This window comes from Phasianus colchicus, chromosome 1, assembly GCF_987193195.1.
Source record: "Phasianus colchicus chromosome 1, bPhaCol1.hap1.1, whole genome shotgun sequence".
Lineage (NCBI taxonomy): Eukaryota > Metazoa > Chordata > Aves > Galliformes > Phasianidae > Phasianus > Phasianus colchicus.
Genome location: NC_143436.1, coordinates 171,204,370 through 171,218,775, shown reverse-complemented (window position 1 = coordinate 171,218,775; position 14,406 = coordinate 171,204,370). Strand labels below are relative to the sequence as shown.

At 41.0% G+C, this 14,406-nt stretch overlaps 1 protein-coding gene across 2 annotated transcripts in view; it reads right to left on the bottom strand.

The window, feature by feature from the left end:
• Positions 1 to 1,115: 1,115 nt before the first annotated feature.
• The window catches only part of FAM124A (family with sequence similarity 124 member A), a 37,777-nt gene continuing 24,486 nt past the window's right edge, over positions 1,116 to 14,406 (bottom strand). For both annotated transcript variants that reach the window (XM_090132255.1, XM_090132260.1), the window contains 2 exons: positions 9,972 to 10,711; positions 1,116 to 2,736 (listed from right to left, as the gene is read on the bottom strand). In XM_090132255.1, the coding sequence (XP_089988381.1) occupies positions 1,933 to 2,736; positions 9,972 to 10,711 (1,544 nt within the window). In that variant the 3' untranslated portion in view covers positions 1,116 to 1,932. The remainder of the gene's footprint in view (positions 2,737 to 9,971; positions 10,712 to 14,406) is intronic.

Below are 14,406 nucleotides of genomic sequence, written 5' to 3'. Positions count from 1 at the left end.
CTCTATGTGGAGAAAGTAACAGCAAAAAGAAAAAGTCTTGGGAGTGATATCCTGGCCTCATCTGGATTTGAGGTACAAGTTTAATGGAATCCCCCTCCTTCCACTATAAGCATGTATTCAGTTTCACTCAGATTTTCTTCCAGAACTGTTTGCACAAACTGCACTTACTCAAATAATTACAGTGGGCCAGGAGATCTGTTCCAAATTTCACAACTATTATTTAGATTGTGTGTGTGATAATTTATATATGTTTGTTTGTTTCTTTAAAGCAGCAATTCTTGACAGTGAGACTCCCTAGCAATATTAACATTTTCTTCACAAATGCATTTTTATTCAGTGTCATCAAGGTAAGCCTTCATATAACTTCATATAACCTTGTATAGATCTCATGCAGCATCTAACATCCACCTTTTAACACAGCCATTTTCTTACTGGCTAGACCAAAGCTGCAGTCAGTGTCACTTCTCTCTGGCACAAAATTAAGTTTTCAGAATCTGCATGACGCAATCTATAAATCTGACTTAGAATGAATCACAGAATGAATCACAGAATGGCTTGGGTTGGAAGGGACCCTAAGGATCATCAAGTTCCAACCCCCCTGCCACAGGCAGGGCCGCCAACCTCCCCATTTAATACTAGACCAGGCTGCCCAGGGCCCCATCCAACCTGCCCTTGAACACCTCCAGGCATGGGGCATCCACAGCCTCTCTGGGCAGCCTGTTCCAGCACCTCACCACTCTCTCTGTAAAAGATTTCCCCCGATACCCAATCTAAAATTTCCTTCCTTGAGCTTAAAGTTGCACTGTAGTTACTTAGCTGCCAGATTAATGGCTTTTTACTTACAATTTATTCTTTTTTGAATATCAATTTAATTGTAGCAAAATGGGTTATCAAGAATATTTATTTTAAAAACACAATTTGAAAAGCCAGTAAATTTTGACTTGTTTTCCCTTTGGACAGACTTATTTGAGAAGAACAAATAAGCTTGCTCTGGAAATATGAAGAATACATCTTTGCATCAATTATTTTTACAGAAAAATAACAACCCTTAAAAAATGAAGTTGTTATATATTCTGGATTGGTGGTGTCGCAAGGTATAAAAATGCTGGGTTATTTTTCTTGGTTTTTATTCCAAAAAGGTAAACTCGGAATTGTCTGAGTTAGAGGTAGTAAATATTGTTTACTTGAATTACCACTGGCTTACATAAAGTGGTTCAGACTACAGTCCCAGCTGGAAAGAACGAGTTTCATGTGCAGATGAGTAGAAAAAGCTACATAAAATTTCCAGTTTGGCACTTTCCATACTCTGTACAGTCAAAGCAAAGATATCCAGTGGAGCTTCCTCTTCCCTGTGGAAGGAATGGAGCTTCTTTCTTCCCAGCAGTGTAAACTCTCAGATATTAGACAGAATGATGGGCAACCTCACAGGAAACTTCTCTGAGCCTACTGGAGACACGTTACTAGGACCTGCATCCTTATAGCTACATTTAGAACTTGCAAGCAGGAAAGAAGATCTCTTTGTACTCCCATCTTTCTGAGTTAAGGGAATTTCTCTGAAAATTTAAAGCGGTTTGGTGTCACAAATTACTCTTCACTTTGTGTCAAAGAGAATTGGATTATTATGCACCTTTTCTGGAATTTTATTCACCAACAGTCTAAGGGTCAGCCATAGAAATCCTCTGCCCTGCACTGGCATGGACAAGCCTTTGTGCAGATCATCTCCCCCCATGCAAAGGTACTGGGCACCAGCTCAGACTTTCTGGTACATACTCTGGGAACATTCATCTCTTGAGGGATTCAGGAGCTCTCTTCAAACATCTAGCATACTCCTCTGCATCACCTTCTCTTTCATGAGGAAAATCCTGTAAGCTCAAGGAGGGCCCAGACATCACAAAAAGAAATTTGCTCTGGAAGGTGTGAGACAGAGAAACCTCAGATGTAAAATTCTTCATCATTAGTTGGTGAAGCTGGGAAAATGCTACCACAGTCATCAAGGGAACAAGGGGCTGTTCTTGAAGACTGTTTGGGCTGCGTAGAGAGAGATGTTGACATGGGTGCACTGGAAGACCACTGAGAGAGAGATGGCAGCAAACCATCCATAGGATCAAAGGTACTGCATATGGAGGATACAGGCCTTCCACTGGTAGAAGCCTTTGTACTCGTTCTGCAGACTTGTTTCTGTGGCGGAAGAGAGGCTTCCAAGTCATTGCAAAATCTGTTAAGGGCAGAGTACGCAGAGACCACAGACAGGTCTGAGAAGGACAGCTTCCTCCCTGTGTCTACATCTGTCTCCTGTGCATCCTCCAAGTCATCAATGTTAAGCCTCGGGCTGCATCTCCATGTTTTTAACCTGGTTGCAGGTGACTCAGTATTTAAAAACTGAAACGCTTCACCGAAATGAGCAGTCTCTGAGGCTGAGGGGGAGCTCACTGTAGGCAAGCAGAACAGAGACTTGCTCCGTTGAAATGACCACAAAATGCTGGAGGCACTGCTGGATCTCCGTGTGAAGTCTTCTTGATCACTGTGTCTGAGGTCCTGCTGGGACAAACCAAGATAATGACCAAGGCCATTTGCATGATGCACCTTGTTTTGACTCACTTCTTTTGGCGGTTCAGGGACAGATTGGTGGCTCTGAGGATGAAAGTCTGGCAAAGTGGTGAAGTGGGAATCTGTTGACACAGATGGATATGGATGCATGTTCTGCTTCGCAGACTTCCTACACCAACTGCGTGCTTGCTGCAGCAGGAGAAGGAGAAAAGAAGATCATATTAATACAGAATTGGCAGTCTTACAACTGTAATCCGATGCTGAGTTGTTACTGCAAATAATTACGAAGCACGCTTCATTCAGTATGCTCACAGCAAATGTTTCACTTCAATAACAAAGAGAAATCACCCTGCCAAAATCCCAAATATTTACATAAGGAGCCTTGAAGGAAACAAGAATAAATGGAAGAGGATCCCTGCCTTGCAGGCTGAATTACACTAGCTTGAAAACCTCACATAATATTGACTTGTTCAGATTCATTCATACTCTGCTTTCCAACACTAATACCCTAGTGACAGCTAAAGAACAAAAATAAAGAAATGGGAGATGTATGGTACTACCACTATTCCTCATTTCTTTATTACTGTGGTGCAAATGTTTTTATTTTTCCTCTGAGACATCAAAAAGCCTTTAGCAAGTAACCTAATTCTCTGACATCTCAATGGGAATATACCACTTCTTTCAACAGGGACATTATCTCTTTCATCCCGTTTGCTGAGCAGAATACTCCAGAATCCACTTGCTCAATAAGATAGCTCCTAAGGACTTTAAGGACAGCTTTAGACATCTAACTTGCTTGTAGACACCTAGGACGAAGAGAGCTGATGGTTACGATCTGAATCTGGTTCCAAATCTCATCCCTCCAGAGGGATTCAGTTGCCTACCTGCTGGATTCTTGAACGGTTGTTACATGTGGAGAGCCAATGTCCTCAAGGAGTAGCTGGAGGCCAGGTGACTATCGTATGGGATTAGACACTGATAAGTAAACTAAGCCCCCAGTGTCGAAGCAATTATAAACTCTTGTCATCATCCCACTCATCTCAGCAAGGCTTTTAGAAGTTTGCATTTTAAAAAGTTTGGTTGAGATTCTTCTTTCTTACATTTTTCATGTAATACAAAATGCTTGATTTCAGTCCCAAAAGGGAGAGGAATTAATGGGACGAACCGCAAAAACCCTTGAAAATAAACAATTATCTCAGCTATGGGACTTGTCAGTCAGAAATAACAGAGGAGGAGGAATTAGAGATCTTGGTCACTATGCAATATTAAAGTGACAAGGCTGTGAGAAACGTGATTCTGGGCAGTTTCAAGTTAGATAAAAGAAAGTATTAATGCAGTGCATACAACACTAGTAAAGCCTTATCCAGTATGCTGCACATGACTTAAATCACCCCTATATGAATAAGAATAAATTCAAACTGAAAAAGATGCAGGCAAAAGAAAAAAGAAAGATAAGACAAATTATCCATTAAGAAACATGTATGACAAACTACTGAAGGGTTTCTAATCACATCAGAAGGGTTTTCTGGGGCAAGTAATGGTAAAATGGAGCTTGATCATTTTACAAAAGACATGACAGAAATGGATGAGGCCTGGGAGCCAAGGAGGTTGTTTTGTTATCCCCTTTCTCCAAAAAAACTCCACACACTGCTGCTTCAAACATCTTGCTAGTGCACATCATATTATCTTAGTGACCTAGATCTGTCACAACAATCCTCTCTTTCTCATTGCAGTGATTTTACAGGAGGAAAATACAAGATAAAAAGAAAAAGAATTTTCATGTCTATAACATTTTTTTGCTTGTTTCTGATTGCCTATCTGGAGGTGATTTACAGGACAGCCAATCCTTAGGAATTCAATTAGGCACTGTTGATGAATGTAAATATATATTCCAGCGTATCTGTAATGAAGTATGTTAATCCATAACCTATTTCTGTTTAACAAAATGTTTTTTTTTTAATGCCATAAAGAATTAAATGTATTCATGAGTAAATTAACCACAGTTTCATAAACTGATAGGGATTCATGGGTGCAAAAGAATCAAATAAAATGAGTTAAACTGTCAAGAAGATATGACTGGAAGTCACTTTAGATGTCTTTATGTAACATCAGTTTATTTACACAGTTGATGAGTTAATTTGCTTAAGAAATTTCTCAACAAGATAAAAGATTTGTGTCCATGAAGAAAATACCAGCAGTTTCTTATCTGAAGACATTTCTGGGTAACCTAGAAATGATCACACAGCATTCTGAAAGTATAAAGCACATCACCCCATTCTTTTGATGGGCTTGTACAAGACAGCACTCTTTATTATGTTGCTGGTTGCATAATCAAGGGTACTTCTTTTTTCTATGCATTAACTCTGCTATCAGATACTCTACGTGGAATCAGTTACAACTCCTGATGAATCAGCAGGAGCTCAGCTTCTCCTACTTTGCAGAGAGAAGATTGTGATTGTCTGACACAACTTGCTCCCATGCAATGTCTTTGTGTTTCAGCAGACTTGTTGGTAACAGAGAAGATTAGGCATCTAAAGAAACCAAGGATGCAAGCAAATGCAGTCTTCTCGTTTGTGAAAGGATAAACAATGGCAACACTCAGACAAAACTGACATGGAAACACAAGGCTTTTGTAGACAGATCTGACACTTTCACTTGGGCAAATTCTGTGGGCACTATGGAAGTCTTGCCTTTTAATAGATAATCTACCGGAAAGAAGAGGTCAGGCTCTTAAGCAGGGTCTGATGTAACAGAACAAGGGGAAATGGTTTTAAGCTAAAAGAGGGTAGATTTAGGCTTGATATAAGGAAAAAGTCTTTTTCAGTGAGGGTGGTGAGGCACTGGAACAGGCTGCCCAGAGCTGTGGTTGATGCCCCATCCCAGGAGACTTTCGAGCAAGGCAACCTGAACTAGCTGTGCAAGTCCCTGTTCACTGCAGAGGAGTTGGACCAGATGGCCTTTAAAGTACCTTCCAAGTATAAGAATTCTACGATTTTATGATCTTTAAGGTCCTTTTCAACCCAAGCCATTCCATGACTCTATGTCATGCACATTCAGCTACTCTTCAGCCTTCTTTCTGCTTCTCAGCTCTTCTCTTGGCCTTTCAATTCAATGGGCTGAATTTCTTTCTGAATTATTTCCTTTATTTAATTACCTATCTTCAGCCTTCTCACCGTTTGATTTCTCCATTGCTTGCTGTCTTGCCACAGCCTAACCCAACTGCTGGCATCAGGAGCAAACCTGGTGGAGATGCTGGCAAGAAGGATCAGCCACCTGAGACAACAAAACTTGATCTAAATGGGTGTGCACAGCTTCCACCACACCAAGAAAGTAGGTTTTGATAGGAACTCTAAATTCAGGGAGAGAGATCTGCCAGACCCTGTCAAAAACACACACATCAGAACTGGCTGTAGACTGAATTGATCAGCTCTCTGACAGAATAGGCTTTCTCATCTAATGCTAATCTGCTACTCATTTATAATCTCTGCACAAATCTTTGTGAAGCAGGGAGGGATTTAGAGTCTTTATGCATTACAATAGGTTGTAGAAGAATTTCATGAAAAGTAATCCAGGAATGCAACAAACTTGGGGTGAACCTCACAGAGAAGTACTTTCAGCTTAACATGGGCTGCCCATACTGGACAAGCATTCCACAAGTGCTCCCGTATGCTTATAAAGAAAAAAAGATCATAACCAGTCAAATGGGCTGTACTGCAATGATGTCACTATTGCAGCACAGGTTTTCCCAGCATTACTCAATAGGAGCACGATAGTGTTCGTTTAATCAGTGAATTTAAACCAGTGGGATTGATTCAGAAATAAAATATATTAAAAAAATCAACTTGAGAAAAAGTAGCAAAGGTTAGTCTTTAACATCACCATAATAAGTTTTACTTGTAAGGTAAAATGTATTCAGAAGGACAGAATATAAAAAGACAAAATCCACAAATGCAATTTAAATCTGAATTGATCATATTTGAATGGTATGTTGTATGTTTACAAAACTAGAATGGGTGTCTTGTAACACTTGTCAAGAGATTTTGCTGGATGTAAAGAGTTATCAGAGATCTTACTACGCCATGAAATATAACTGCACCAGTGGAGAAGACAGAGATTAAAAAAACCTGAGAAATCACCTCCCATCTGAGTTACAGACTGACTCAACTGCGTCCCCACCAAAACTAATCATTAGTATTAAGAACTCTACTGCTATAGTGAGACTGTGCTTCTTTCCTTTATTTTTCTACCGTATCTAAAGACACTCTCCTAATTTAAAGAGTCTATCATCTGTACACTTTCTTCTTTCTGCTCACTAGCCTTAGCTTGCCAGCCACACATGACTAAGCCAGCCCATCACTTATTAACCTCTCCTGCTTCCCATACTGCATGGTCAGGAATGCACATTCATCAGCTCTTCAGATGCCCCTGTGAGGCAGCCCAGAGGCAGCCAGGAATTTGGATAAGACCTATGAAACTAGCAGTATATTCTTTGTACCAATATCTTGTATAATCTTTGCCACAATATTTACATATTTTTCCACAGCTCCTGCTTCTGGGCTTAGCAGTGGTGAAGCAGATTGGGTGTCTTCCTACCCGTAAGTGTTGCTCTTAATCCTTGCTCACCCCTTAGCATTGGTTGATATACAGGTACACCATTGGAGCTAACTTGCCAACGTGCAAAAGTTACTGCGACAAAACAATTTTAATTGGCTTCCAAGCAAATAAAGGAATGAAGTCTGTGATATTAAACGGACTTATCCTGCCCGTAAATAACCTTATTTTCTCCTGCACTGACTCTATTTAAGCCCTTCGATAATTCCATTTGCAAAATGCAGTTTTGAAGAAAATGAATCAATTCGGCTCGCAAGTATCTGAGTCCCTGTGAATGCACAAAGGAAAACAGAGGTCACATCTCGTTAGTCTAATCGTGGAATTATACTCCAATTTCAAACATTAATCATTGCCTGTTATTGACAGGGTCATATATCTACAGTTCTAAGTATAACAGTGAATTGTACTCTATAGAGAAGTACAAATATCAACAGCTAGTAAATAAAAATATTCCATTAATCACTAAGCACCAAATTACGTGCAGGCTGAAAAATGTGGTGCAGTCATTTTTTGGACTTGCAGAATTACGAAGAGGTGAAAGTTATTACTAATGGTGTGGTATTGATAGTACTGTTAATAACACCACTCTGCAAGAAGTTGAAAGGTAGTCCTGTATCTTACTTTAAAAGATAGATGCTATAATTTGCTTTTAACTTAGGAAGAGTTCAAAGAGCATAAAGAAGTCCACAGATCTCCAAATCAAATAATTCCTATAACCCATGCCCCATCATATAATCCCTTTTCCTTAAATGACCACCCTGTCTTGAATTAAGATGTTAACCTGTTTGCACTTGCTGGGTGGCTGTTACGAAGCTGGCCATCAATATGAGCAATGGCTGACTTAAATCTGCTTTTTGACAGGTTTTTGCTCCTGTGCCAGAAGAGTAATTTAGGTGAAACCACCTTTTCCCATTCCTGCTGTTAACTTTCTGACGTATTTTCAGAGCACAGTCCCCACAGATTGACCTTGGCTTGACTCCCATGACTTACTCCATCAATTTCTATTTCTAAGCATCTCTCCTCTGTACATAGAGCTGTTCCCTGCATGTGCACCTCTCTGAAGTTGCCTTTCTAGAGACCAAGCATGTGTGAGACCTGCAGCACCTTGTGCAGTGGCACAAGCACTGTCCACATGCCTTAGGGAATGCAAACTCTCATGCATACTGGAGACTACATTCCTGTTTTCATAGGGAGGCTGCAAGATGTCTGAGTACAAACAGGACATTTTCCTGATTCCTCTTCTGATAGTAAGAAATTCTTAAACCTGTATAATGGAACCTTGACTACAGGACTTTACAGCCTCTGCTCTCCCCCTATTTTGCTCATATTGAACTTCTTTTGCTTCATTCCACTCCCAGAAAGCCTTTTCCAGCCCAGATGATTCTACAGTTCTATGTGATAATTTCCATTTCTTTCATTTCAACTTCATTCCCATTTGCACTTCAGCTTCACATCATCACCCTCACTGAAAACAGAAATAAAAATCTTGCATTTGGAGGCTTTCATTCTTCTCTTTTGATGCCTATAATTAAAATCTTGTTTTAATTTTTTTGTAAGGCTTATCTTAGTTGGCAGTTTGGTAAATCTCACTTTGCCTCCATATTGTGTGGTGCCTGTTGTTTCTGAAAATGTACTGTTTTGAAATTAAAAGCCTTATTTACAAGGCCTGTTTTGTGTTTTCCTTTTTTTTTTTTTTTTAATTTTCTTTCTGTTCAATTTACTTGAAATCAATGCAAGGTCCCATAAACCAGTTATATCACATAGATAACACTTGGCAAGAAAAAAAAAAAAAAGGAAAAGGAGTGAAAGTGGTTGTTGTCTAAAGGTGTAGTGGTGGTGGCTCAGGTTAACAGGCTAGCTCAAACACAGATATGCCTACAGAGTGATGAGTAACCCTGACAAACTAGTCTTTATTTTGGCAGAAGGGTGAGGAAGCTGAGTTCACAAACGAAATGCACTCCAAAACAAATACTCTTCCTCAAAAACTGAACAACTGTCTTCTCAAGGTCTATACTCCTTGTTTCATACGCTAAGCAGCAATAAACACCTTCACCTCTACAGAGAAGGAATGGATGTGAACCTCACTCAGGATTGCCACACAAACCCTTTGCAGAGCAGGTGGCTATTTAAAACTTCCTTCCTGTTCTCTTGCTTAACTCCCTCAGATGTGATGCATGCTGATACGCTGTCCAGAAATCATGGCTACAGACATCTTAATGAACAAATTATCTTCTACGACTTGATTATGAGCACCTGAGATTACTCTGAATGGAGAATATGTGTGAATCTGTATCCCAGGCTGCTTTCCAGATTGCATTTCTTTTCCTTTACCTCCTTTCTCCCCATCCTGATAATCACTGGGCAAGATATAGGTGCTGTCACCTTGTTTTTTTTCAAATTGATGCTAGAAAATAACTTAAACCATCAGGAATTCTTCTTGTCTCCCACAAAAATTTCACAGCTGAGAGCTATTTCATAGAACTATCAGTTCTGTGTGTATACTTTTTATAAAACTTTACCCATCAGCCATCATTTCTCTACTTGGACTCATAATTCCCTCTGTCCTTGTTCTTTAAAACAGCTACCTCATATCACATCATTCTTTGCATAAACTGAGGTTGACTGATATCTGGATAGTATTACCAACTGCCTTCCTGAGTATTTACACACACAGCAAGGGCTTTTGAGTTCTTCAGCAGTAATGTCCCGACTCTTTCAGTAGAAGAGCCTCCACTTCTTGTTGCTGAAGTAGGCTAAGGTTTTCTGCACAAAGTCAATCACTGTGCTTCTGTTTCACTCTGTACTGGGCTCACCTGCAAAAGGATCCTATTTCCATCATGATCTTCAGTCTGCCACCTGCCTTCACTGATTGGGCTGCAAGGGTTGGGCAGGAGAGGAACAAGCTGTCCAACATCTTTCACTCTGAACTCCAACACCGCTGACTCAGTTGGCATTGGTACGTGGCCCTTTGGAAGTTTTTTTAAAGAAAACTGGATGTCTATTTCCATGTTAGAATAGACAGGAAAAACACAAAAGTCTGCTTTTTTCTGACATACTGTTTTTTTCAGTATTAACTCATAAAACTTCAAAATATCAACAAAGTTTTCATTTCTGCAGTATATTGTGAAGCGGATAATTTCTTTTCCATAATGCACTGGACGAATAGCCCACAGAGGAGTCTCTGGAGCCAAAGTGTAAAAGTCCTGGCTGCATGGCATGTAAGGGAGGAACTTCCCATGCACTCGCTCTGTGTGGTGGTAATGCCAAGGCGGCCGCTGAAAGGTTTCATGGAGTTGCAAGATGGGTTCTTCTCCATATTCCTCCTGCAGGAACAGAATGACGGCGAGGGCTGGCTGGGAAACACCAGCTTTATCTGGCTTCCTGTGCTTCTTGGACACACGTCTTTCTGAGACTCGAAACAGCTGGAGTTCTGGATGGATCCAGGCCAGAAGCTTATCGATCGCTTGCTGAAGAGTCTTGGATTCACCGGGGTCTGTGATAATATGTACACTGACAAGGAATGGGTCCTGTATGTCTTCCACAGAAAGTTCGCCTGTGAGTATAAAAAGAAAAAAAAGCCCTTGAAGGTGTCAAACATACTAATTTCCTTGATTGTTTTCAACATTGAGCTGATCCTTCACAGAGAAGCAGTCTACTCAGTCCCACTGGGCTTTTTTCTCACCTCCCTCAAGCTCACAATAAATTAATGTCTTATATATATAAACTGCAATGATGCAGACATGCATCAGTTGAGAAAATAGCCAGAAGACAGAGAAGTTTCATTAAGTATACCATAACAGTTGCTCTTTCTACTGAAGAAGCATACAAAACACATTACCCAAAGTGCATTTCAGTGTTAGAAAAGAGCTGCCCCTTACAGCTAAGATGTAGGAAAGACAAAAATATTGATGTAGCACGGGGATGAAAGGACCCCTAACGATGTGCAGAACAACTGGGGTGGATAGTGTTCACCCCACCTTGTTTTAATTTGTACCACTTGGCTTGGGGCATGGAAATTACATCGCTGAACTTCACTCTATCACCTTGACACCAGAGTTTTCCAACAAGTTAGAAGTGTTCTGTGTCCTGAAGGCAATGGGTTTAATAAGTAAGGCAAAATTCGTAGGCAGAAGCAATATATTTTATTAGACCAACTGATACATTTGGGGGAAAAAAAACAGACAAGCCTTCAGGCACATAAGCCCTTCTTCAGGAAAAGGTATTACTCCTTCCTATAAATCCTGCACCATTTAGATCTTTAGACCATCATAACTACAATACTACTGCTTCAAGGTTTTTATAAGATTAGGGAAGAGTGATAAAAGCAAGAAACACAAAAAGTTACCCTTACTCAAGAGAAAAAAGAAATCCCTACTTAGCAGTGAGAGTGCTCAAAGGGGCTGCGTGTGCTGCTGACCCCAAGACCTCTCTGACAGTTCAGCAGCATTGGCTGGATGGAGGGCAGGGGTGGAATTACCACTTCTGTTCTGCTGGAGTTGCATGCCAAGAGAGACGCATGCAAACAAAGATCCAAGACAGTTCAATAAATCATCCAGGTAATCTGGATAATTTTGCTGAAATAGTTCCCTCTATGTGGTATTCAGAAACTACCTACATGTCTGAGACCTCAAGCCTGGGCACAAAGCCTAAGTGTGTGAGGGCTTAGAAAGGCTTCCCAACCTCTCATTGTGCAGACCACGTTTAATAGAGGGATTGTCTCACAGGCTGCCTCCCCTTCTATTGGCAATTCTACTAAGCTCTCCCTCCTCCCTCCTGGCATCAGAACAACATTCCTGTGATACTTTAGCAACTCCTTTAATGGAAAACCAGCACTATACAAGTAGCATATTTTGGTTGTCTTTTAAAACACAGAGAAAGCTTTCCAGAAATGACCAGTAAATATAGTATCAATCTAGAAGATGCAGAAATATACAGTATGCAGAGCAAACAACAAGCATACATTTTGCCCAGGGCAAACAGAGAAAACTCAAGGGAAAATACAATTACAGCAGAGTTCTTGTATCTCTGCATTAAACAGCGATGAAGAGTGACTTCGTCAGATGATTAATATAAGAATGAGACAAAATAAATCTGTGACATGACAAGAGGCTCTGCTGTGACAATTGTTACCGGTAGGTATTCTGAAAGATATCCCATGTCTGTGTGGGAGAAAGACAAAGGGGATGGAGGGGGAGGTCCTTTTGTGGCCCTCTATGTGGGACAGCAGGACAGGAAGGAAAACAAATTGTGGAGGACACTGACCTAATAAAACCAGAAAGAAAATAATCACCATAACTACGCAGCCATTCATTTCCCAGGACTGGAATAGAAGATGTTCAGCTCTTCTCTCTCTTCATTTCCTTTGCCACACGAATGCTATGAAAGCATGCAACAAGCCACAGGCTTGATATTTATGCATACAAATGACTGCAGCTTTAAAAGGAGCCTGGGCACAACAATGCAAAACAAAGAGCCATTGCTGTTGCAGGCTTCTTGTTCTGAATTGGAAAAAAAAAATCCCTGAGCATGGCATCTCTGCCATCCTGTTGCTCAGCATGGTGTAAGGATGCTGAATGGTCTAAAGCATTTTTCAGCAGAGGAGCCATTGGAGGAACCAGCAGCAGCATTAGTATTCTGCAGCAACTGCTGCCTGTGTCCATCAGCACCAGCTGCTCAGAGGCAGCCTCAGAAGGCCACCCCAAAGCACTGCTCAAAACCATCATTAGAAGTTAGGTTTATATGCATAGCATAGAAAACCGTATTTTTCTTTAGTTATTTTCTTTTAAGCTAGAAACAGCTAACTATGCTGAAGGGAGAAAAGTGTAGCAAATCAGCAGAGAGGCTCTTCAGTGTCTATTTTATGTTAGCAAAGATGCTTTGACTGCAGTATGGGTGCCACTTTCACACCTTTCATTATGTAGCTTCTGTGCTTATAAAACAGCAAGCCACCCTTTCTGACTTGGTAAAAGAAACAGAAATTTAAGGAAAGTAGAAATGAGAAGCAAGGAGCTAAGAAAAACTTCCCAGAGCTGATGATAAGCTGCGAAGTGTTTCTATGTTACTAACAAAGCTTTTTGCTTCACCTCACAGGGAAGGAGGGGAAATGGCACCATTCCCCATGACACAGCTCAATGTGCCCCCTGGCAAATTGTCACAGAAGCAAATGAAAGCTCTGCATATGCATTAGGCTTTCTGCATTGCTGGTTAATCCCACAGAAAATATCAAAACGCTGAGGCATCTATTTGGAAATAAGCTCCGTGGTTCTCACAACCATGACATTTTTTCCCCCATGACAGAAGGGGATTAGTTCTTTTTGACTTAGCAAAGCAGCAACATTGCTTAGAGGTAATCACTACCAAAAAATGAAAGAGCATTTCACAATTCCAGACTTTTTGCTTCTCTGCCAGGTAGCACTGTCAGCCTGGAGAGGTGACAGTTAAGGTTAGGGGGACAGGCTCTGCCCCCACGAGATGCCAGGCATTCAGAGCCTGGTATCCTGGTAACACAGTTCTTGCTGATGCTGGCCAGGAATGCAGGGCACACCATGCCACAGCTGCCTGAGTTCCTTTGGGTCAGTGACTCCAGCAGCTCAGCCCAGCTGAGAATACACACAATTGGAGCTGCAGCTCCTCCCCCATGGAACATGCATGCATTTCACATTAAAACACATGAGATACATCACATCTCTGGAAACTGTAAGAGGAGGTTTCCTTCATGATAGCTGAATAACCCTAGGTTAGAGAAGTTCCCCTCTTGCTTTTGCTTTTTGGCCACAAGACTTTTGTGCCCAGCTCTAGCAGAATGGTCCCTCATTATCAAGCCACAGCATGGCAGCTGATCACTCTTTTACAGATCCATTTCCCATTGAAGCTGTTCTGCACGCTGGTCTTTTCATTTTCAGGGGAGGGCTCCAAATACTTCCTTATTTCATAAGTCACCATCAACAGCCTAGGTTGATGCCTGGTCTTCCTGTCTTCTCCAGTGGACTTGTCTGGAATTGCTAAATTCATCTCATAGCTGATCTTAGGAATGAGATAAGCACCTGCCTTCCTGAAATGCAAAACCGTAGTATCAAAGAACCCAATGTCTTGGGTTGCAAGGACCTCCAAGATCATCTTGTCCCATTGCTGCATGCAGAGTTGTCATCTGCTGTAGCAGGCATTATATCAGGGCCCCATCCAGCCTGGCCCTGAACACCTCCAGGGATAGGGTATCAGTAACTTCTCTGGACAGCCTGTGCCATCCTG